Source organism: Phocoena sinus, chromosome 10 (assembly GCF_008692025.1).
Source record: "Phocoena sinus isolate mPhoSin1 chromosome 10, mPhoSin1.pri, whole genome shotgun sequence".
Classification (NCBI taxonomy): Eukaryota; Metazoa; Chordata; class Mammalia; order Artiodactyla; family Phocoenidae; genus Phocoena; species Phocoena sinus.
This window is the reverse complement of record NC_045772.1, coordinates 77,061,992-77,088,060: the sequence shown is the minus strand read 5'-3', so window position 1 is coordinate 77,088,060 and position 26,069 is coordinate 77,061,992. Positions and strand designations below refer to the sequence as shown.

Genomic DNA, 26,069 nt, shown 5'->3' with positions numbered 1-26,069 from the left:
TTGTTGAAAATGTTTTGCTGTGAAACCGACTTAAGATATTCACTTAGGTTAAGAGGTCACTTGGGTATTGTATCTTAAGGCTGAACAGTTTTGTTTACTATTGTTTATTATTTAATACATTCTTCCCAGTCCGCCCCTCCAAAAAGGAAAAGAAAAATACACACTGGTGCAATCAAGAATGCTATGTCCAAAAGAAGCTGCTCTGAAAGGCTATGACCTAAGTGTTTAACACTGACACAGATAAAGTTCAAGCGGTAGATGTCACTTATCTCACCCATTTAAAAAAAAAAAAATCCAGATTCATTTCCCAAGAAGGCAAGCAGAAAGAAACAGGCATGAAAAATGAAATCAGCCTTTTCTCCCCGGCCTCCTCCAGACACTGTGCACTCACCCCCGGCCCCTCCATCACCATCCTTTAACAGCCCCCCTTCCCAGCGTCGGTTCCCCAGCTCAGCCCTGCACTGCGCCACCAAATGAGTCAAGAGGACGGGCCAATGCCCCTCCAGGAAAACCCAGGCGGCAACACTCGGTGTACCCAACTGAGGGGAAATATCCAACTACTTAAACTCAGAACAGTATAAGCGGTGTCAACAAAGCATCGTGCCGGGACCCGAGCGTTCAAAGATCGTCGCCAGCTCCGGTGACACTGCCAAACCGACAGGATTCCAAAAGGTGACTCGACGGTCATCGCAGAACCCGGGGCGTGAGGCGGCGCAGACCGGGAACAGTCAGGGATGAAGTACAACCAGCCTCCCGCCCGGTGCTCGCCCCACGGGCCACCGCCACCTGGGTGGGCGCGAACCCCGCGGCCTCCAACTCCCCTCCCCGAGGGGGCCGGGGCGCCACGTCACGTGCCGAGGCTGAAACTTCGCAGCCGGGGCGGAGGGTGGAGGGTAGGGGGCGGGAGCCGCAGGAGCACAGAGAGGCCTGGAGTTAATGCGCCCGGTGACTCACCGGCCGCCTCCGCGGGCAGCTGCGGGCGAAGGGGCTGGCGCGCCAGGCTGGGGCCGTGCCCTCCGGGCCGACCCCGACACTGCCCCCGCACCCATTATTCCTAACCCCGCGCCCGTCAGGCAAAAGCCCCCGGCGGGCGCCCGCGGGCTCAGCAGCGCACCCTGCACGCGGAATAAATAACAATGTCATTAATCGCCGCCCGAGAGCCCGGCCGGCCAGAGAGCGGGCGCCGCCGTGAGCTGACTTTGTCTGGAGCCCGCACGCCGCCTCCCAAGCGTCCCCGCAGCACCCCCCGCGTCCCTGAAGGGACCCCCGCGCCACCGCAGCCCGGCCTTACCCGCCAGCTCGTCGGGCTCCAGGCCGCTGTCCGCGTCGATCCCGCACAGCACGAAGTAGTGCGCGAAACGGCAGGCGGCCGGGGAGGAGCCCGAGCCCGGGCCAGGCGCCGCGCCGCTCCCGCTCATCCCGGCTGCGCTGCTCCTGCTGCCGCCGCCGCCGCCTCCCGAGAGGGCTCGCGGCCGAGACTGCCGCTCGGGCTTTGGTCTCCGCGCGCCCGCCCTAGGGCGACCCGGGCGCGCCCATGGCCGCGCAGCCGCCGCTCGTCACCGCAGCTTCGCTCCACGCTCAGCGCCGGGGAAGGGGCCGCGAGCTCGCGCGCAGTCGGTCCGGATCCCGGTGCGGGGTGGGGGAGGGGCGCGCGGGGGGGGGTGTCGCCGTGAGAGGCCCGCGCCGCCGCAGCTGCCCTCGCGAGCTGGGAGCCACGGTGTCTGGCGCCCGCGGGTCAGCTGAGCCGGCGCTCGGGCTGTGGGAGCGCGAGGGCGCGGAGGATCGGCGCGTGGGGCGGGGGCGCGGAGAGGAGGGCGCGCTCGCGAGGGGCGGGAGCGCGCGTTTCGGCCGTGTGTGTGCGCGCGCGTGCAGCGGGCTCGGAGGGAGAGCCCAGGGCTGGCGGGATTCGTGCCCGCCCGCCGGCCGGGGCTGCGGCGCGGGGGCGACCCCACACACGCGGCTCCTGGCCTCCTCCTGCCCGCAAGAGGCAAAGCCGCAGAGCAGGATTATGCCTTCTAAACGGGATGCTACCTATCCTGAGTTTTTAAAAAAAGAAATGCAGCTTTGGGAAAGGTTAACGGCGCTCTGAAATCATTTCCCACAACTATCTGGACCATCAACATGTTTTAAACTGTGACAAGTGCAGATTCCAATCTCATTTTAAGATCCTAGTCTTTGAATCCTTCTCCCAGCCCTGAGCCCCGTTCACAAGCCATCCTTCCTCACTGAATTGGTGCCAGCTCAATGGTGAAGGGGGCAGGGGGAGAACAATACTCAATATCCACAAAGCTTTGAGACTTCTAAAAGGACTTCAATTACCAACTTCCCCTCCTCGACCCATTCTGTAATTTATCCTGACATTTTCCAGGTCAGTGTAAAGTAGCCAAGGCGCTCCAGTTCCCCAGCTCTGTACTCATTTGATATTATCAGCTCTCCCAGCAGGTACAATCGGCGGCTGATAAAGCAACAGGAGTTAGACCCTGAACTTTGCTCTTCGCAAGACTATGGCTCTCTTACCCTGCCTTTTCCTCTGACTTCACATTATTCAGAACGAGCTCACCGATCAGTTCTTACTCTCTTGAAAGGTGAAAAACTGAATCCATCCCACTCCACAGTGTCATCCCTTCCACACCACTCCGTACTCTCTTCCTTCGGGATTTGGGGATAAGGGGGCGGGGCGGGGGGGGCGTGTGGGTGTGCATCGTGAACACCGCTGCTAGACACAAAAGCAAACCTTCCAGGGAGGTGGACTGAGAGAACGAACCTCAATTATTTGACTGAATAATGTTCTTCCTGGAAGATATGTATGCATGCATACCATCAATTACTGTAGCTTGTACCCTCACTTTCTCTCCAAGTTTGAAGGGTAAGAAGAATCAAAAAATCAGAATGAGCCACAGCCTGGGAAACACACCATTAGCTCCTGTTGCACCCTGCACTTTTCCCTCAAAACGCTTATAATGACTTTTTCTGTGTCTGTCTGCTCATCTGGATTGTAAGCTCCACACAGCAGGAGTCACCATCCTGCTATTCCTATTTCTAGTATCTATCAGAACCCTGGTCCACGTAGTCCTTCAATTTATGTTTATTGAATGAATGAAAGAAGGGTGGTTATCTAGGTAGTAACAAGTTGTTGATGCTACTAGGAAAATACAGAAACTGTAATATCTGTGACATATTTATGAACATATGCTAATTTGCTATTATACAATGATTGCTGTTTCTCATATACAGAGTACTGAAATATGTAAAACAATTTCACCAATGGTGGGGGGAGGGAATGACAGGTTGTGTATGTTTCTCCTGTCTTTGCTGGTAGATCCTTACAGATTGTTTGTTAGATTCTAGACTAATAAAACAAAGCACAATAGAAAACTAATTTACTGTTTGCACTAGCCAAGGGATATGTCACTTTTTGTTCATTTGAAAAGTAACTGACTTATGAGTTTGTAAGCCCTGCATTAATGTTTTCAAGATGAAAAAATAGAAAGAAGCCCAAACAGAATGCATTCAATTATGATATATAAATTTCATCAAAATAGACAAAATCTCTAAAATCGCCCCTAAGGCTTTCAAGAGAATTGTCACACATTACAAGATTAAACTCTAATTTGAAGATACCTGGGTATGTTCTCATTATCACTTCAGAATGACAATGTGTAGGTATATTCTGCATTAAGCTGCAGTTAAACAAAGCTGAGGGCTTCCCTGGTGGCACAGTGGTTGGGAGTCCGCCTGCCGATGCGGGGGACGCGGGTTCGTGCTCCGGTCCAGGAGGATCCCACATGCCGCGAAGCGGCTGGGCCCGTGAGCCGTAGCCGCTGGGCCTGTGCGTCCGGAGCCTGTGCCCCGCGGCGGGAGGGGCCACAGCAGTGAGGGGCCCGCGAACCAAAAAAGAAAAAAGCTGAAAGGATAACCAAGAATTAACTATATATCATTGCATACATGTTTTCCTCCAAAATAATGACATAGAAATAAATTAACTAAGTGAAAAAAAATGACTTAAATCTTACAAAATATTTAAGTTGTGTTGAGGAGGGGAGAGATCATATCCCTATTCCCATGCTAAGACAACCTCTGTCGGTACCATCCTTCATTTCCACCATGTCATCCACACATACTCACAACCAAGAGAGATGGGATTGCTAAAGTAACTATTCAGAGTCCCAGATGTTCATTGGACCACATTTTACTAGTAGTCAGAGTCACCACATGATATGCCACCAGGTTAGCCATGCTCAGTCAATTCCTCACTCCTGTGCTTCCTGCAGGCAGCAGACCCTGGCATGGCTGAGCCTCTCCAAGCATAAGTGATGCCCTCCATTGGAGTTTTTACCAGAGAGTCCTTCAGAGACAGCAGATCATTGATCAAATACTTAGAGCATGGCCTTCCATTCTGCTTGTACATATGCTGCCTGACTAGGAACCTGCAATGGAGAAAACAATCCCAGCTGTTAACCTCCTACATAGCACAAAACTATGCCGAATAATCACAATTCCAACAAAAGATTTTCTTTGTGAGTGACGTTTTCCTTGAGGTGACATTTTCTTCTGCCAGGGTTTAGCTTTCTGGGAAAATCTTATCACAATGAAAAGTTATTTGGAAAATCAATAACCATATTCTCCCTCATCATTAGTTTCAGAAAAAGTGTTAGTTTATGCCAATAAGAGTTTGGTAGCAAAACAGCCATCTCACGATTTTGCATAAATCTGTTTCTACCGGTATACAATGGGTCCAAGTTTATAAAAAATCTCTTTTATGTAAGTCATTTATGCTAATGCTTTGAGAATATGAAACTAAATAAGACACAATCCCTCTTCTTCAGGAGTCTAGCAGGAAGGAAAATATTTTTCAACAATCATTAATATACCAGGCTTCCCTGGTAGCGCAGTGGTTGAGAGTCCCCTGCTGATGCAGGGGACAACGGGTTCGTACCCCGGTCCGGGAAAGATCCCACATGCCTCGGAGCGGCTGGGCCCGTGAGCCATGGCCGCTGAGCCTGCGCGTCCAAGAGCCTGTGCTCCGCAACGGGAGAGGCCACAGCAGTGAGAGGCCCACGTACCGCAAAAATTAATAATAATAATTAAAATACCAAAAAGAGATAATAAAAAGTAAAATGTATATTCCACAAGACAAGTTCAAAAAGTGATGTAGGATTTAGTGAGCAGAGAGTGCAAATCTTATTAAGGAATCCACTAGGACAATCAAGAAAAGTGGTAATATTTGAGGTGGCCTTATAAGAGGAATAGGAGTTCATCAGGTAGAGATGGGAAGGAAGACGTTCCAGGCACAGAAGAAATGACTGGGGTATAAAAGTGCATAGAGGACAATAGTTCAGTTGGAGCCAGAGCATGAAGAGCCTTCAATGCCAGGCAAATGGGGGTGACTCACTTTCTTAAAGTCTTGCTGATACCTGAGGAGCTAGTCTTAGCTAATGATTTCTTTTAATAAATTTATTTATTTATTTATTTTTGGCTGTGTTGGGTCTTCGTTGCTGTGTGTGAGCTTTCTCTCTAGTTGCAGTGAACAGGGCCTACTCTTCATTGTGGTGCGCAGGCTTCTCTTGTTGCGGAACTCAGGATCTAGGAGCTTCAGTAGTTGTGGCTCTCGGGTTTAGCTGCTCTGCTGCATGTGGGATCTTCCCGGACCAGGGCTCGAAGCCATGTCCCCTGCATTGGCAGGTGGATTTTTAACCATTGTGCCACCAGGGAAGTCCCTAGTCTTAGCTAGTTTTGAGTGAGTTTAACACAGAATATTTGAAATCAGCTAAGCCAGCCCCCTCACTTTACAAATAAAAATGTCTAAGTTCCGCAGAATTTTCGTGACTTACCCAAACACACGTTGTTAGTGGCAGGACAGGAACAAAGCCTAAAAGACTGGATTGTAGGATATCTTAAGGCCCTTTCAGCTCTGTTGTTGATAAGTCTATGACATCTCCTTACTTGAGTTGACTAATCTTTCCTCTCTGTGCTGCTTATGACTTCTTTTCAGAGATCCACTTCGGAATTTGATTATTTTTTTCTTTTGAAATGAACATTTTTCAAACATACAGAAAGACTAGGATAATGAGCACATATATACCCATCACCTAGTTTTAATATTAACATTTTGCCATTTTGTTTCATCTGTTTTTTACTGAAGTATTTGAAAGTAATAAGGCATAACATTTGTCAACATTTTGAGTATGTCTGTACTATCTAAAGTTTCACATGGGGACTTCCCTGGTGACGCAGTGCTTAAGAATCCGCGTGCGAATGCAGGGGACATGGGTTTGACCCCTGGTCCGGGAAGATCCCACATGCCGCGGAGCAATTAAACTGGAGCACCACAACTACTGAGCCTGCGCTCTAGAGCCCGCGAGCCACAACTACTGAAGACCACATGTCTAGAGCCCATGCTCCACAACAAGAGAAGCCACCACAATGAGAAGCCCATGCACCACAACAAAGAGTAGACCCCCACTCACTACAACTAGAGAAAGCCCACGCAGAGCAATGAAGACCAAAGCAGCCAAAAATAAATTAAAAAAATTTTTTAAATCCTAATTAAAAAAAAAATAGGGAGACGCAAGAGGGAGGAGATATGGTGATATATGTATATGTATAGCCGATTCACTTCGTTATAAAGCACAAACTAACACACCATTGTAAAGCAATTATACTCCAATAAAGATGTTAAAAAAAATTTCACATGAATGTTTCCTTACTTTCTCAATGAAATCTCTAGACCTTCTTTTCTCCCTTTACCTCACATAAAATACCAAACATTAGTTCCTATTCATCATCTAGTCCTATTCTTTCTCTTTTTTCCAATAATACTATAGTAGATTTATGTAATTATTTTCTCAGGACCGCCTCCTTCTTCTGAGAACCCTGTTCCTTTCATTCCAACCAAATTGATACAGTGATGTGATACAACATCTCACAGACACACAGACACACACACACACACACACACATAGACATCTCTCCCTCCTCTCAAAAAAATTGATTGGTCTAGAAGAAGCCTTGTGGCCCAAGCTGGACCAATAAGCAATTTCTCATTGGTCTTGGACTTGGGACCTAGAGAGTTGAGGTGGTCTCTCTGCAGGTGGCCAGCATTGTAAGCTGAGAAACTCAGGAGATACCAGTGGTCATGTTTCTGTTATGTGAAGAAAGATAATCTGCAGCAAGAGAGAAGAATGAGGATGACACTCAGTACAGAGGAGACAAATGGAGCAAGCATCCTCTAATGTCATCATGAATTTGACTTTTTTTTTGCCTAAGGTAATTTAAATTGGGATTCTGCCCCTTGCAGCCAAAACAGCATATATGTAACTTGCGGCGAGCCGCTTCTGACCAGCAGAATGACGAATCACCACACGCTAGATTCTTCTCGCATCACACTTTATTGGAGTACAGCTTGGTTTCGGGCGGATGGAAGGAAGACCTCGTATGCTCGAGCCTGTCTGCTTATATAAGGGCTTAAGGACTCGTGTAAGTCCCTGATTCGTCCGTATGGTTATCGCATTTCGCAAGCCGGACTTTGGATAGGCCACTGCTTCAAAACCTGATTAGCATATTAGGTGCATACGCCCTAGCGGCATACTTAGTGCATGCGTAATGGCTATCCGGCCGCGCCCTACATCTCCCCTTTTCTTTTCGACCATTGCAGCGGACATTGACCTGTACCAGTGCTCATACCGGGGTATGTACACGGTGTACCGGTAGTTTCCGCTTGCATTCGCAGACACCCTCCTGCGTGCAATGCTCGCAATCGAACTGCAGGGTGCAAGGGCTGTCTTCACGTGGCATGGGCTCCTCATGGAGGTGCAATGGTAACGAGACCTCTCCGTGCAGAGGCAGCCCCTAGGGCCGATCCCCTATAGAGGTGCAATGGCGGCAAGGCCCCTCTGTGCAAGGGCGATCATATGTTTTTTAGGGTGGAGAGCCAGGCTGCGGGGGACTCGCCTTCACTGATGGCCACAAGCGCCTGAGTGAGCATTATCCTATCTCGCCGGGTTCGAATGCGAATACGACAGACCAACCAGAGACACAACACTATCCCAAACAAACAGCAGGCTGCGAACAGTCCCACACCCACCCATTCCTTAAAAAAGGAAAATGCTCTAGCTAGCCATGCGGTAAATTCTCCAAGAGTCACTGGATCCACTCTGGTTGCATTCAGCTGCAGGATATTCAACTTCTGCTTAAATATCATCTTCTCCGCCTCGCGGGACCAATTTCCCTTTAGGAATTCTCCAATCTGCTTGCTCTTATTCAGAGCATCCAATCTGTGCTTAGTGGCCTAGCACAAGCCGTATTCATCTCACAGCTAGTGGAATACAATACTGGGAGAATGGTACTTTGAGAATGAACGGGGATGGGGACTGGCCAGGTTCGGCTAATTCCCCAAAACGTCTTGATCTCCTCCTTGAGCAGGGGGAAGCTCATCAACAATATCCAGCCCAGTGTCACTCCTTGAGCGCTCCACATCGTTCTTGGGATTATCTTCCACGACTCTTGTTAACCTTGTCGGGACCCAAATCGGATCTTGATCCTGAGACCAGACTTCTCTGGGTATGAATGTACACTTTGGCGGTTCCCGAACCGCAGCGCCGGGGGGGGGGCGCTAGCAATAAAAGCAGAAGTCTGAGTACATGTTAAAGCTTTTGATTTAGCAGAAGCACAAAATGGCGGACGAGCACCCGCAGAGGCACAAAATGGCGGACGAGCACATGGGGAACTGCCATATCGTCCTCTTTCATATTCGGCAGCTGCTTCTTCCAGATCCGCCTCCTCCTTGGGATTCAACTCATCTTGAGACAAATAAAGCGCTTTAAATTCATCTAAAAGTGGATACAATCCTGGCGTTGCATCCGATTTTTCTATTTGTTTTTCTCTCTTTTTCCTAGGATTCTTAGGCCTATCTACCGTAGTCCCTATATTTTCACTTTCTGACGCACTATCTTGATGTATGCTAAGAGCTTTACGGCCCATCTGTACAATATCTTCGCATTTCCCTTCTCTTAAGCACGAATGTATCATTCTCCATAACGGAAACGTGCCTCGAGAGAGCTCCCCCATTTTGTGACGATCAGCCAAGTCCTTCCCAGTTTTTCCCAAGATGGAACAGTCAGGCTTCCAGACACCGCAAACCATGGGGCGGCACCATCAATATCCTGCAACAGTTTACTAATAGTTTTATGTGAAATCTTAAGTCCTCGATCGTTCAGAAGGGCTTGGATGGGCTCATGGAATCCAACGGTTGGTTCCGCGGATGAACTATTCCCCATAGTTCACTCTCATATATAAGCAACTTGCTAAAGCGGGAAGATCTCTGACCTATCTAATGGCCAGGGGAGACACACTCGGTCGGGCTGATGGCACCGTAGCCACACGCAGACAAAAAGTGCGACAGCTACGAAGAGAACGAAAGCGAAAATAAAATCTCGGGCTCTATTGCAGCAAAAAACATACCTAAACTGGACTACTTAACGGCGGTTCACTCCGTGTGTCGAGTTCTGAATCGGTCCTCCATGCGGGGTGCGCAGGTTCCCGGGTTTCGGCATCACTTGCGGCGAGCCGCTTCTGACCAGCAGAATGACGAATCACCACACGCTAGATTCTTCTCGCATCACACTTTATTGGAGTACAGCTTGGTTTCGGGCGGATGGAAGGAAGACCTCGTACGCTCGAGCCTGTCTGCTTATATAAGGGCTTAAGGACTCGTGTAAGTCCCTGATTCGTCCGTATGGTTATCGCATTTCGCAAGCCGGACTTTGGATAGGCCACTGCTTCAAAACCTGATTAGCATATTAGGTGCATACGCCCTAGCGGCATACTTAGTGCATGCGTAATGGCTATCCGGCCGCGCCCTACAGTAACTGTGATTTGGCCTGGAGAGTATTGATAGGAAGAATTAGGCAAAACCTTCTGGCTACTCCAGGCTAAAAGGTATAAAAACCTCTCTACGCATCCACCCAACCCCAATTGAAAAGACGTGAAGAGAAGCTGTAACTGTATATGTTTTCAAGATTTATATAACTATAAATACATAAACCTATAAAAACTAATTGTACCTTATCTACTTCTTGAAACAATAGCAGACTATATTTAAAATATCATAAACTTATTTTTTCAATTGTTGACAGATTACATTTTGTGTTCAGAAATCTTCCCCCAAGCCAGACCCTGGCACGGCACACAGAAGGGAACATTTGAGACTGCAGAACATCTACATTTACCCTAGTATTGCTGCCCCACATAAGCTCCAGGTGGAAAGAAAATAGCTGAATCTTCAATGCTTACAACCTTTAATTAGATTAGCTCCATCCAGCAGAGAAATGAGGACCATGAATGTCAGACTTTGCTATCCATCATTCAAGAGAATAGTAAGCAAGGGGCAAAGGAGGGGCCATGAGTGTTACAGTAGTAGAAGTCCCTCCTTATGGAAAAGAGGCAAGAGGAAAGGAAGTTCCTCCCTAAGGAGTGTTTGTTTAATCAGAATCCATTCCCCTCCCTTCATTGTTTAGCCTTGATGTTGTTTAGGTGGGATTGGCCTTACTGCTAGCTCTAGGGTGAGGCTTTGTGAACCTATATCCCTTTAAGGGTTAATGATTTGGAGATGGACAATTGTCCTAAGCTGGTCTACTTAGTGTGAGGTTCAGAACTTTCATTTGATAACCGCAAGAAGGAACACCCTCTTCTCGTCTTGGATGTAAATGAGGAAGTATACAGAATTGCTGGTAGCCCTACAAGGAAAGCCAGGCCAAGGATGAAGCCAACATACAGAACAGGGCAGAGACTAGAGAAACTCTGAAAAGCAGATTATATCATGAACTCCGGATCAAATCACACAAGAAGCCAGGTCAATATCTGGGATTTGTCAGTTAATGTGAGCCAATACATTCCTTTTATTGTTTCAGCCGGTTTGAGTTATTTTCTTTTACTATCAACTAAAAGTATGCCCCCCAAATAAGGAGATTGATCTGTAAGTTCCCTCCCAGTTAAAAATAAAATTATACATACTCTAAATCTAAAAGGAAAGAATATATAATTCCATATTCTGGAAAAAGCCCCAGTGCTATCTCTTCTGAAGAGGTAATGACAATATACCACTAGAACCTCAGGCAGCTAGGGCAGGCTCCCCCTGAGAATCAGGGGCCATAGGATGAGGAAGAAATCTTAACAGTCTGCTGTAGAGGATAGCTTCCTTGGTTGGATGGGTTCCTTCTCTAAACCAAGACTGAGAATATAAGAGTAGCGATTAAAATACAGATTTTCCATCAAAATTTAGAACACTCCTGCCTTTTGTTTCATCAATTCTGCTTCTCAGAATCTCTCCTACAAAAATACACAAGCAAAGGATATGTGTGCAGTGATATGACCTGAAACATTGTTCATGGTATTAAAAAAATGGAGACAATCTAATTTCTACCAAGAGGAAATGGTTATATAAATTATGGTATATCTATGTGGTATAATGCTAAGAAAGAAGGATGCACGGATAGAAAAAAGATTATCTACTATATGGTTGAATATATAAAATATATCAGATCAAGAAAGAAAAATATAGGGCTTCCCTGGTGGCGCAGTGGTTGAGAGTCCGCCTGCCGATGCAGGGGATGAGGGTTCGCGCCCCGGTGTGGGAAGATCCCACATGCCGTGGAGCGGCTGGGCCCGTGAGCCATGGCTGCTGAGCCTGCGCATCCGGAGCCTGTGCTCCGCAACGGGAGAGGCCACAACAGTGAGAGGCTCGCGTACCGCAAAAAAAAAAAAAAAGAAAGAAAAATATAGAGTATGATCCTGTGTTAAAAATAAACTCTATACATATGTTTGTGCTTAGAAAATATGAAAAGCTTCCACTTTTTATTTTTCATATCTCAAATATGAAATTTATAAATTGTTAAAAAAATTTACAACAGGCATCTGTTGCAGTTTTGTAATTCAAAACCTTTCCTTTTTAAGTGTGTATGTGTATTTTTCTGTGAGAAAAGATTGTCAACATTGTGAATCATGATTATTTTCATAAATAACTCAAACTTGTAACTATTTTATTGACTTATTCTTAAGATCAATTTGAATGACTATAGATATATTCATATATGCATATATACACATGCATGCATAAAGGAGTATGAATGTTGACAATTCATTCATTATTCAACAATTCTTATTGAGTGCCTACTGTATGCCAGGCAGTGTTCTAGTGATATGTCAATGAGTCCTATAGATATACAGTGTTGCACATAATGAGATCCAAAATAGTCTCAAGAATATACGTAACTATAAATGTCGAAATGTAGCAAAGTATAATGTTTATGTGTGTATAATTTTCAATCATCAAAACCATTTAATTTGGCTATTCAGTGATGAACTCGATTTCGTGTTATAAATGTGTAACCTTCTTCAGTTTCAACTATAAACCTTATAGTTGAAAGCACTGAATTGAAGAGCCAGCTAAATAAAACTACCGATCTTGATTTGGGTGTGTTTTGGATCCAACATCTTTAGACCCTTACCACATGCCAGAACTTAAACTTAAACTGAGTTCTCAGTTCCAGACTTCATATACAATTTTTCTAATACTTCCTTTAAATCACAGAAATCTCACTCATCAATTCTCTCCCACCCTGAATTCAGAGGCACTTGTAATTAGTCCCACACAATTTAGTCTTGCAATATTAATTAATTCAGATATATAAATCTTTTCTTTCCAACTTGTGCAGCTGAGAGCTTATGGAGGTCAAGAACTGTTTTCTCTTTCCTCACATCCACACATCACAGTTTATTCTTTCAGAAAACTGTAAATGCATCCCTCAGCTTCCTCAACAAAGAGTGTACATTTAAACTAAAAATAGAACACAGATCCTCTGTGTTTTTCAGTCATAATCAATATGACTATCCGTGAGGCAATTATTTTAAGCTTAGCAATTTAGACATAATCCCATCATTGAATTAGGCTTGAAATCTTAGGAGGAAATTGCAGCATGTTTATTCATCTTAGTTACTTCTAAGCAACTGTTATCCTCCAAGCTTAGAACACCCTCCATGATTTCTAGGGAGCAATTTTAGATTACATAATACTTTTTGGAATACATTCTGGAAAGTACCTATTCTGTTTAAGGAAAACTATAGCCTCTTTCTCTCTCTCACTTTTTTAAAAGAATTCTTCTCCTATGACTATTTCCTTGAACTTCAGACTCCAACGATAAGTAAAGGTAACAAGAAAGATGCCGGGAGAAAAGCCAATTTAATTGTGCTATCCTGAATAATTGTTTCTGACTTCCAGCTTGCCCATTGTGATTTTTTTGGCAGGAAAGAAATTAATATCAGACTCCAACAACCTTCAAACAAGTAAAAATTATAATCTGGTTGGTGCCTATTTAAAGTAACAGAATCCAAGGCAACACAAGAGGCTTAATTTTAGATATGCATGTTATTAACTAAGAGTAGGAAAGAGCATTATCTAGTAGTGAAGAACCAAGAGCATGAAACAACCATTTTAAATTTATACTCCCATTTCTTCAAGGTTTGAAATGGATAACATAACTTCAACTTTCTGTATTTAGCTGTCCTGTCCTTAAATTTAGTTAAAAGTTAAGTTTGCTTAACTTTTTATCACTTTACAAAATTGCTATCTAGGCTTATAAAACAACAAACTCCTTGTCTTAGTTCAGGCTGCAATTATCATAGGCTGGGAGGTTTAAATAATAAAAATTTATTTTTCACAGTTCTGAAGGCTGAGAAATCCGTGATCAAAGTGCCAGCAGATTGGGTGTCTGGGGAGAGCCCTCTTCCTGGTTTGCAGACGGCCGTCTTCAAGTTGCGTCTTCACATGTGGCGAGGGGGTGGTGGTGGCAGGAGTATCTTATTCAGGGTGTAAAAATAATTTATAGCTAGAAATGTTAAAATATTGTGGAACCACCTTTTCAACATCGTTGGGTAAAAAGTGAGTTCTGGAGACGCCTCTAAGGCAAAATATGCCCAGATTACAATAAGGAACTAAGTTAAAACAGAATTTAAAAATTTTCACCTAAAAAAAGTAAATTACTGAAAAATGAAAAACTTGCATGGTTAACATCTGAATTTAGACACTAAAATGTCTGTCTTGTCTAGTGATGTATTACTAGGCAGTAGCTACACAAAGGTAGCAATTAATGTGACAACAGTTGAACATTAAGACCAAATTAGGGGCAATTATTTACTCTCATTGCTATAATTAGAAGTGTACAGGAGGCACCCAGAAGCTGCGATAAAGGAGATTATGGATAAATACACACTACTTTGTATATTCGTCTTGAAATGTACAATTTTACAGAATCCTTTAAAGAAAAAAGACCCTAAAGCAAGTGAAATATAGAAAACAATTCACAGTCTTGTATCCTGTGTCCTTTTTTTGAACAGCAACACTCTCTAAACATTGGATAAATATTGAACTCTTTTCTTAAACTTTTGTCCTGGAAATTTCCAAACATACACAAAGTAGAAAGAAAGAATGGAATAATGAGTCCCCATGTATTGATTACCTGGATTCAACATTTATCGATATGTGGTCTATCTTGTTTCATTTATAACCCCACTGTCTCGTCACCCCCACTGCACTAGATTATTGGAAATCAACTGTCAGATATAATATCATCTCACCAGAAAATACTGTAGTATGTATATCTAAGAGATTGACTCTTTTTTTAAAAGCACAATCATAATGCCATTTTCAAACATAAAAAAATGAATACCTTAATACCAAATAATATACAGTAAGTAATATTAAAATTCTTACTGATAGTCACCTAGTTTAGATAATAGTGGTAATACAAAATTTTTTTCAGATTGAAGTTGCAGGAATTTGAATTTTGAGTTTAAGTATTTCCACGTATTGTTTTATTGTGTTGAAATTATGTTAGAATGAATATCTGTTATAAGTCACATTCCCATATGTGATAGGTTGGTTGGTTCGGTGGTTGATTTTATCTGAGGAGTAGAACTGAAGCAAGTTATTTACAGGACAAGAAACAGAGCAAAAAAGAAACCCAACGTCTCTGCTTTTTTTTTTTTTTTTGCGGTACGCGGGCTTCTCACTGTTGTGGCCTCTCCCGTTGCGGAGCACAGGCTCCGGACGCGCAGGCTCAGCGGCCATGGCTCACGTGCCCAGCGGCTCCACGGCACGTGGGATCTTCCCGGACCGGGGCACGAACCCGTGTCACCTGCATCTGCAGGCGGACTCTCAACCACTGCACCACGAGGGAACCCCACGTCTCTGCTTTTGAAAACAATTTCTCTGAACCCGGAATGAGAGGAGAAATATTTTATCATCCACCTTCCCAGCACCACAGCTCACTTTCAGCTGGCTTTACACTGCTATAGTTGCACTCTGTTAAAATATTAAAATTCCTCTTAAAATGTGAGAACTTACCTTAGCGCCTCCTCCTCCTCCTCCCCCAACCCGCCCACTGGCTTATCCTGCCCTGAGTGGAGCAGACCTGGGCTCTGGTTGGCAACTCTGCCGGCACCCTAGTGGACATGGTTGATGCCCACCTGGTCCCCCTCACCCTGTGCAATCCCACAGAAAACCTGCCGTTGCTACTCCTGGGAACTGCAGCCTCCACAGGGTACCACGCTGGTTGTTACATATTTTAAATGTCACTTTTTACCTAAATCCCTTTATTATTTCCTCCTGTTTGGGAGTTCAGATGAATTTAGTTTAGGGCGACTGAGATGAGCCAGGATTTCAGAGTTAGACCTGGTTCAGATCAGGATCTATCTCTTGCGTTCTAGGCAAACTCTGAATTATAATGTCTTCACCTGTAAAATGGAGACAGTAATATCTAACTCATTGGACTGGAGGGAGTATTAAATGAGATCATCTTTCAATGTCCAAACGTCTAAATTTCTGACGTAGAACTTGATTTTCAGTACCAAACCTCTTCCTCACACAGTTCTCCCCATTTCAGCTCATGGCATCACCATCCACATTTGCTTAGGCCCCAAACCAGAAGCCATTCTTGACTCTTTTCTTCCTCTTACTACTAACATCTAAACCCCCAGCAATGGAGTCTACCTTCAAACCACTTTGTACTACCTCCATTGCTATTATTCTAGTTCAGCAGTCCTCAACCTTTTTGGTCTCAGGGTCCCTTCACACTCTTGGAAACTAGTATTGTGGACTCCCAAGGCCTTTGTTTATGTGAGTTATATTAATACGTATCATTAGTATTAGAAATCTGAGCTGAAACAATTTAAAATATTTATTTGCCCATTAAAAAATAAATCCATATCATGTTAATATAAATAATATATATATATATATATTTTTTTTTTTTTTTTGCGGTACGCGGCCCTCTCACTGTTGTGGCCTCTCCTGTTGGGGAGCACAGGCTCCAGACGCGCAGGCTCAGTGGCCATGGCTCACGGGCCCAGCTGCTCCGCGGCATGTGGGATCTTCGCGGACCGGGGCACGAACCCGCGTCCCCTGCATCAGCAGGCGGACTCTCAACCACTGCGCCACCAGGGAAGCCCCAATAATATATTTTTCTAAGTAGACATATGTCTCCACAAAATTTAGAGAGAATAGTGGCATTGCTTTACTTTTTTGCCAATCTCTTTAATGTCTGACTTAAAAAAAAAGGTTGCATTTTCACATCTACTTCTGCATTCAATCTGCTGCAATATCACATGTCACGTACCCTCTGGAAAATTCTTTTATTTATTTATTTTTTGGGGGGGGGCAGCATTGGGTCTTCGTTGCTGCATGCAGGCTTTCTCTGGTTGTAGTGCGCGGGCTTCTCATTGTGGTGGCTTCTCTTGTTGCGGAGCACGGGCTCTAGGTGCACCGGCTTCAGTAGTTGTGGTGTGTGGGCTCAGTAGTTGTGGCTCAAGGGCTCTAGAACGCAGCCTCAGTAGTTGTGGCGCATGGGCTTAGTTGCTCCATGGCATGTGGGATCTTCCCGGACCAGGGATCGAACCCGTGTCCCCTTCATGGGGACTGTGCCACCAGGGAAGCCCATCGTCTGGAAAATTCTACTGTATACTCATGAAAGAAGGAGAATAAGAAAGGCAAGTAATGTCTTAGTGTTATTATGAAAATACTTTTGACCCTGCAGACCCACTAGAATGTCTCAGAGGGATCTCCAGGTCTTCCCAGACAACACTTTTTAACATTTAAAAATATGGAGCTATACTTACCATAAACTTCACTTACCATACTTTTTAAGATCAACAGGGGATTCACTGGTGGTCCAGTGGTTGAGAATCTCGCTTCCAATGCTGGGAGCCTGGGTTCGATCACCAGTCGGGGAACTAAGATCCTATAAGCTGTGTGGCACAGCCAAAAAGAAAAAACGAAAAGATCGACAGTTCAATAGTTTTCAGCATGTTTACAAAGTTGTGCAATAGTCACCATTATCTAATTCCAGACATCTTTGTCACTCCATTAGCAGTCTTTACCCATTGCCCCTCATACCAGCCCCTGATAACCACTAACCTACTTTCTTTTTCTATGGATTTACCAATTCTGGGTACTTGATAAAAGTTAAATTGAACTTTAGTTGGTCTTTTCTGTCTGGCTTCTTTTACTTAGCATAATATTTTCAAAGTTCATATGTAGCATGTATTAGTACTTCATTTGTTCATATAGCTCAATAATATTCCATTACATGGATATACTACATTTCATTTATTCATCAATTGGGTTGTTTCCACTTTTTGGCCATTATCAATAATGTTGCTATGAACATTAACGTGCTAGCTTTTGTGTGGACATGTATTTTCAGTTCTCTTGGGTGTATACTAAGGAGTAGAACTGCTAGGTCATAGAGCAACTCTATGTTTAACTGTTTGAGGAAACACTAAGCTGACAAGACCACACTTTGAGAATCGCTTCCCTAGTCTGAGCTATCCTCACCTACTGCCTGGGCCATTGCCTAATTTCCCTGATCTTGCCTGGTGCCCCTACCGTTTTTACTCCACGCAGATGCCAGAGCCATCTTTTTCAGAGACCACATTAGAGAATATCACTCCATTCTGTAAAACTCTCCAATAGTTCCCCATTCTACATAGAATAAAATCCAAACTCCTCCAGGGCCCAGACATAATCTAGTCCCGGCCTACCTCTCTGACTGCATCTCCTCACAATCTCCAGAACGTGCTTCCTTCTTTTTTTTTTTTTTTTTTTTTTTTTTTTTTTTTTTTTTGCGGTACGCGGGCCTCTCACTGCTGTGGCCTCTCCCGTTGCAGAGCACAGGCTCCGGACGCGCAGGCTCAGCGGCCATGGCTCACGGGCCCAGCCGCTTCGCGGCACGTGGGATCTTCCCGGACCGGGGCACGAACCCGTGTCCCCCGCATCAGCAGGCGGACTATCAACCACTGAGCCACCAGGGAAGCCCGCGTGCTTCCTTCTAATCATTCAGATCTCTACCGGAAAGCAACTTCCTTAGAAGGTGTTTACTTATTTGTTTAATTGTTAATTTTCACCACTATATCCAGTTCCTAGAACTGTCACATGGTAGAGAGTCAATAAATATTTTGGAATGAGCACATTAATAAAAGGCAAAGGCATCTGGTGTTCCAGTTATCTACTGCTGCATAACAAACTATCCCCAAACTTAGTTATTTAAAACAACTGTTCAATTTGGCTAGGCTCAGCTACGTGATTTTTCTATTGATCTTGCCAGTGGTCACTTGTGTATCTGCAATCAGCTGGCATATCGACTGGGGGCTGGGCTCAGCGGGGCCTTCTTCTCCCTGGCCACATGACCTCTTCATTTGTCTCTACAACAAGGTAATTGGATTTCTACCACGGCAGCCCAGGGCTCCCAACGGCAAAAAGTGGAAGCTACTGCCCTTTCAAGACGTAATCTTGGACCTAGCACAGCATCACTTCTGCCATATTCTATTGGTTAATAGTGTCAACAAGGCTAGCCCAGATTCAAGGGACTACATAGGGTCTTCAATACCAGGAGGAGTATTTCATGGGGGTGGGCGGGTGAACCAGTGAAATTGACAAGCACACGGTGCAGAGGCACCGTACATTTAAACTTTCATTATTATGACCATCTGGTAGCTGGAGAGCAAGTAAATCCTCTTAAAGGGTTTGGCTGTATTGCAAATTACAGTATCTTTCCTAATGTAGAGTTGTATGAATAAGAACAAGAGAAAGCTTATGAATTATTTTGAGTACAGGAGTCTTTGCTGCAATTTGATTGAAAAGAATACACCCAGATATGGAAATATTTTATTAGATTCTTTGTAGCTTTATTTGTTAACATGGAATTCTAAGGGAGTCCTTACCCTTACCCTGCACAGTACAGTAGTACAGGACTCTGGAGTCTGGCTACATGGGTCTGAGTCCTGGTCGGATGCTTATTGCTGGTGATCTTGCACAAGTTTCTTAACCTTTTCCAGCTTCAGTCTCCTCATCTGTAAAACAATACCTGCATTACGGGTTTTTGAGAATTAAGTTAGTTATTACCTGTAAAGTACAGGATAATGCCACATAATGCCTGGTAGATAAGCATTTGTTAAATAAAACTCCAATTTCAGGAAAAAAGAATACTGAAATGTTAATTCTAAGAATACCAGCAGTTACATTAATCAACCAGTAGATAAGTTTGTTTTTTTTTTTAACTTGCCAAAAGGCAATCGCCCTAAATCAAAGTAATCTAAACCCTTCCCTCCTCCAGGTTTTCTCCAGTCATTAACTATTCAAACACAACTAGTGGTCATGACAACTAATCAGATAGCTCTTTTTTAAAATTTGTTTTTGCAATTATTTAATCAGACTTTTTTAAGACTTTGACCTTTATTGCACTTTCTTTCACCTTCCTTAATAAGTTTTAAAAGGCCTTCAAAAAAAAGACACAGTAATGACTGGCAAGTTAAACATTGGAGAGCATTGCCCATTCAAAGGTTGGATTCAGTTGTGAAGGGCTGGAGGTCGCCTGCAGCTATGACTGTCATAGTCCCAGGCGGGTTGGTTGGTCCCTAGTCTCCTAGACCCAGGTTAAATTCGGGGCCACTTCAGGAACTTCACATGCAGTTTGATTAGCATAGACTATTCCAGACTCCACAGCCTCTTTCTTCACATACAAAACATGGAGTCCCCAGGCAAACAGGGGCCGTGAGACTGGAGGTAAACTAGGTCCTCACTAGAGCATTCTAGGATAAATTCCCACGCCAAATTACCACCGACAATCTTAGAAACCCTGGATAAGATTGAGTCATTATGAAAAAGATTAAATAAAATATCATCTTATGTTTACATGTCATAGTAGCTTTTTAAAGCGTTTTCAGTCTCATATCATGAACAGCCTTAGGAACATAGCAAGGGTAATATAATAATTATTGATTCCGTGACAATCAGCATACCGAAGATGAGAGGTCATAACAGAAAGTTAATTATAAATAAGTATATCTGTGGATCCTCTGACCTGGCAGCTTATCTGAATGAGTGAATTACAGGAAGAACTGTGTTCTCCCTATATCTTTCCTGCACTTCTTCAGTACATGTACCTGCCAAGTACTGAGCACTGACAATTAAAGCTTTAATTCTCTTCTTTTCTTCTCATTTTCATTTTTCATGAAGCTGTAACAATAAAGAGGAAAATGGAAGTCATGCAGAATCTTACCACCTCAAGGCAATTATTTTCATTTCTACATATTTCCTTCCAGACTTTGTCCAGATGTGTGCAGGCTCTTACATAATTATCATCATAGTGCACGTGCTTTTTTAAAAAAATTAATTATTTTATTTTTGGCTGAGTTGGGTCTTCATTGCTGCGCACGGGTTAATCTCTAGTTGTGATGAGCAGGGGCTACTCTTCTTTGCAGTGTGCGGGCTTCTCACTGTGGTGGCTTCTCTTGTTGCGGAGCACAGGCTCTAGGCATGCGGGTTTCAGTAGTTGTGGCACACGGGCTCAGTAGTTGTGGCTCACGGGCTCAGTAGTTGTAGTGCACAGGCGTAGTTGTGGTGCACGGGCTTAGTTGCTCCGCGGCATGTGGGATCTTCCTGGACCAGGCCTTGAACCTGTGTCCCCTGCATTAGCAGGCGGATTCTTAACCACTGCGCCACCAGGGAAGCCCCTGCACGTGCTTTTGAATTTTACATTTTCTCTTTTTATAGCAACACTTGTTCATGTTGCTTCATAATCTTCTCAATTATTATGGCTTTTTATTCCTGTTAGTTGGTGTGTGACAGTTGACTTAGTCATTTAGCCATTGGTAGACATGTAGATTGTTTCCACTGTTTTGGGGTTTTTTTCTACAAAAGTCATAATGAACTTCTGTGTTTTTATACCGTCTTTCTCATTATTTCCATGTGATACATTCCTTAGAAGATTATGGGTTGTGGCAGACTGTATGTTCTAAAGATGGCCACAAAATATCTCCCAACCCCATTGCTCTTCTGCAACGAGAACTTGACACTGTCCTTGGACCTCGACAGGCTCTGTGACTGCTTTGACCCATAGAATATGGCAATAGTGACACTGCACCTGTTTCGGGTACAGCCCTTAATTGGCCTAGTAACATCTATTTCCTGCTTCTAATAAGTGCAACTTTCTTGAGATCACCATGCTATGAGAAGCCCAAGCCACATAAAGAAGCTCTGGGGTCTGAAGCCCCAGGTGGACAACAAGAAAAGCCCAGGAGCATCAAGACATCAGACACATGAGCAAACACGCCACCTCAGAAGTGTAGGAGCAGACCTGACGGCCCCACATGAAGCCAGGCGGACAGACTGCCCAGGGGAGTCCTCCTCAAACTCCTTACCTGTAAAACCGCATGCAAATAAATGGTTGTATTAAGCCCTACATTTTGTGATAGTTAGCTAGTAATACGTATTTGAAACATAGGTCAAAGATAAAAACATTTTTCTTAAATGCTGGCAAAAGCATTTCTAACAGGATCGAAACAGTTTATACCAGAGGTCCCCAACCTTTTCGGCACCAGGAACCAGCTTCACGGAAGACTGTGGGGGGGGGTGGGGGGGGCAGGGCATGGGGATGGTTCAGGCGGCAATGCTCCTCTGAGGCTAAGAGAGCCTCACGTCTTATTCCCCCCACTTTAAGCTCTGCTCATCTTCAAGCAAAACTAATACTTACCATTCACCTACTTTGAATTTAAACACATGAAGCTCTTCGAACTCACGTGAAGAAAGGAACCAGATAGGACGGAGTGTGTGGGGACACCTGCCCAGTACATTAAAGATAAACACATGCTTGAATCATACATTCATTCCACAACCTATTATGTGTTAGGCATATTGATTCTGCCAGTTAGGACTGAGTATACAGTGACAGAAACTAACTCAGACTGGGCTCAGATGAATGGGAATTTATCAGCACACAGAATTGAGGACTGGTTTCAGGAAAGGCCTAACTCAGGGCTCAAACAGCACGAAGAAGAAACAGATTTCTCTGTTGGCTGACTCTTCTCTCCTCTGTGTGCTGGTTCTGTTCTCAGGCTCTGAGTCGCTGGTTGAAGCAGTAGCTCCAGCCTCACAGCCTCTTAGGTTCAAGTGCAACGAAAGGGAGAGAGATTCTTCCAGAGAGCTGCAGCACAAGTCCCGGGATTCAACGGCTGGACCATCTGGGGTCTTGCGCCCATTTCTGAACCAGTTGTGGTGGTCTGGGGATAAGGATGGATACTGGCTTAAGCTGGGCCCCAAGTTCTATGCCTGGTGCTGAGTCAGCATCACTGGGAGCACAGGGACTAGAAGTGGGGGAGGGGGTACTCTGCCCAAGATGTGCTACCAGCGACACATTCTCCCCCCTTGCAGGAATTCTCTGCAGACAGTAGGGCATCACTGAGAGCAGTATTGGTTCACAACCTCATTTGACTAAATACTCAGCTCACCCCCACCCCTCTATTTAATCAATGCCTCCCTCTAAAAGTGTTATCTCTACACCCGCGGTCCACACTGCTTCAGCCTTCCTTTAATGCGCTGGATGCGAGGATATTTCTAAATGTTTGGTCACGTCTCCTTTGAGATGCCACATACTACCCTTCTCTATAGGAGGAAGCAGCCTCTAGGGGAAGGAAGGAGGCCAACAGATGAAAGGTTACGTCTCTCCTTCCACCCCTAGGAAGATTCATAATTAGAACCTTCCTAGATGTAAAGAAAAAGGGCCAGAGCCAGCTTTCCAAAAGTGGAGGGACAGGTATTTTCCCAAAGGAGGGAGGTGGATCAGACAAGTCAGTAAAGTTCCCGCCAGTTACAGGATCCTCTGATTCACACCCTCTCTCAGAACAGGCAGGGTCTGGTTTTGTTTTCAAGAAGGGGAGAGGGCATTGGCTCCTGACAGGCAGGGAGCCCGGGAGACAAGTCCCTTCGGGAAGGAGGAAGGGGCGGGGCTGGGAGGGTGGCGGGACCCACTGCGCCCACTTCCCAGCTGCAAGCGTCAGGCTGCTGCTTCTCACACCCCGCTTGGATTCTGAGCATTTTCATAAATCCGCAGAATTAGCTCAGATCGTCAGCTTGTACTTGACAGCTTTATTCCTTCGGCTCTTGCAAGGCAAAGTAAATCAAAGCTTGACTGCTCAGAACTTGGCAGGAGCGTGTAATAAAGACGTTCCGCAAGGTGGGGGGCAGGCGTGGGCAGCCTCTCAGGGTCTATCCCAGATCCAGGCTGCCTCCAGGGCACATCGCAAATTGTAGGAATTACAAGATTGCCCCTCTCCATGGTGGACTATATGAGCAGCCCTCAAGCCGTGTCAACGGAGAAGGAAAGGCTACGCAAGGAGAGGACAGAATGAGAGGGAGATTTTCCAGGTGCAGGGTGCCCTGGCTGGAAAGCCCTGACACGCCAGCCAAACGCTGGAACCCATACAGGCGAAGTGAAGAAAGCAGCACAGCTTACTTCGGGGTGGGGGGTGGGGGCAGGGCAGAGGGTGCTCTGCAGGGGGAGTGGGCGGAACAGCATTTCAGCGCTGAGACTCCCCAAAGCACCAGCAGAGAGCTGGGCCCTCAACACGGGTTCAACTAAAGCACGGTTTCAGCCTTTGTGCTGATGTTGCCTCATTTCAAGTTTTATTTCTTATTGATCCACTTGTAGGTCAGAAGCAATGCAAGAGCCACACAAGTTACACAACGCGTATGTTCTAAACAGTCCAGTTTGCCGAGGGCTTTGCAAATAAACCTGCTCTTCCCTGGCCCTTCTGCCTTACAGACCTCAGCCTCTGTGTAAGGATCCAGGATCTCTCAGGTCATATTAAAGCCCAAATTTCATCCTTTATCTGAAACACAGCACTTTGAGAAATGGGAAACATGTAATTTGCAACCTGACAACGCTGAATTTTACCTGAGCCCTGGGATCCTGGAACACGTTGGTGAGGATTAAGAAATCCCCCAACAGTTTTTGCTTAATGCCAAGACGGGTCCTTTCTCATCTGACTTAAGATGCCCCCTGTTCACCTGTGACAAGGCCAGACACAGATCCTCATATTCCCTTTCTTTGCCTCATAAATGATTAGCTGAACTGCTTGTCCCCATTGATCAATGCAACAAAACACTGTTAACCAAACTTTGGTTAAGCTCTCTCCTTCCTCCAGGCCCTTGAACTTTGGCCCACCCTCAGCTTCTGAGAATAGGCTGACCTCAGGGTCAAACGTTCTCTGATCTACCATCCGCTCGTGACACTCTTTCATCCCACTTTCCCGAGGCCAGCTCTTTCCAGGCTTGTTTACTCCTCTCTATAACAGAGGAAATTTTTTTGCCTAACTCTGAGATGTTTGCAGATCTATGGTCACAGCCCTCTCTCACAGCAGTAGTTCTCCTCACCCCTGGCAATAATTCTTTTGAATACAAGTATCTCCTTACTAAGTCTGGAATATATATGTTTTGGACAAACCAGAAATGAAAGACAACCCATCAGCTTCCTTTATGAGCATATGCTGATAGTAGAAGTATTTTTAATAATTGTTTGATTCTTCAGTCCCCTAAATGGGTTTCCAGAGTGCACTGACCATTGTGACCTCTGACAAATAATGAATAGGGTAGATTAGTCTAAGTTAAATGCCTATCATGTGTTAGGCACTGTTGTGTTTACATATGTTATCTCATTTAATTTCCCCAGTTTCCAGAAGAGATAGGTACTAATTTTACTTTCTTTTACAAAAAAGGAAACAGGCACAGAGAAGTTAAATAACTTATCCAAGGTCACACAGCCAGTGAATGGCAGAGCTGGGATGCAAAGTCAGGTCGGTCCAAGGCCACAGTTCAGGCATTTAGCCATCATGCCATGGGCTTTCCTGGGGATGACTTCCTGGGATGCTCCTTCTAACAGCTGGCACCCCTGTGGATAGGAAGCATGTGAAAAAAAGAAAGAAAGAAAGAAAAAGAATCCCGACAGCTTGGCCTCCACAGCTGGGAACTGGTTTTACACCTACCAATCCTAAACCGTTTCGCAGACTAGCACTGTCTGCTGAGATCACTCTGTGGGGTGAGACAGAGACCACTCTGCAACTGTGCCTTTAGCACAAGCCAAAACAGCCGAGAGAACCACAGAAACGAGCAAACAACCACCCCCCACCCCCTTCCCCTACCCCCACCCTGCCTTCCTGGTTAACATGAGCAGCTACCACTTCTTTACGGGTGACAGCGTTAGCTAGATGCCGTTCCTGTCACCTCTTCGATGAAAATCATTAAGATACTCACCAAATCATTAAGATACCCCCACTTTCTTTTTTTTTTTTTTGATACCCCCACTTTCTGACAGCACCCAATCCGGAGCAATCCTCACTCTGCTGAACGCTTCCCAAAATCATCTAACAGAAACCCCAATCCTATTATAAGCCCTCCCAATTCTCTCTTGTCTAGATGCGGCACAGTTCCACGGTGTTTACAGTCGCCCTTGCTTTGTTTGACTACAGGTGGGAACCTGGCGGGCTGTGCGCCACCTGGTGGTTGTATCATGTAATCGCAGGAGCGTCTGTCTGGGAAGTTCCTCAAAGCCCACTCCCTTTCCCCTTTCTGCTTTGCAGTCCTCCTCCTTCCCTCTTCTTAACCTCTCCCCCAGCTCTCTTCCCCCATCCCCCAGTCTCCCTCTGGAAAAGGCTTTATTTCCTTTGGTATAGTGTGAATCGTTTACCAT

The 26,069-nt window shown here is 45.0% G+C and overlaps 1 protein-coding gene across 2 annotated transcripts in view; it reads right to left on the bottom strand.

Moving 5' to 3' along the window:
* DENND5B (DENN domain containing 5B) overlaps nt 1–1,568 on the bottom strand; it is a 213,430-nt gene extending 211,862 nt beyond the window's left edge. The window contains exon 1 of one of the 2 annotated variants that reach the window (XM_032646315.1): nt 1,292–1,568. In XM_032646315.1, coding sequence (XP_032502206.1) covers nt 1,292–1,418 — 127 coding nt within the window. In that variant the 5' untranslated portion in view covers nt 1,419–1,568. The remainder of the gene's footprint in view (nt 1–1,291) is intronic. The other variant, XM_032646314.1, reaches the window with a different exon arrangement.
* Nucleotides 1,569–26,069: the final 24,501 nt, after the last annotated feature.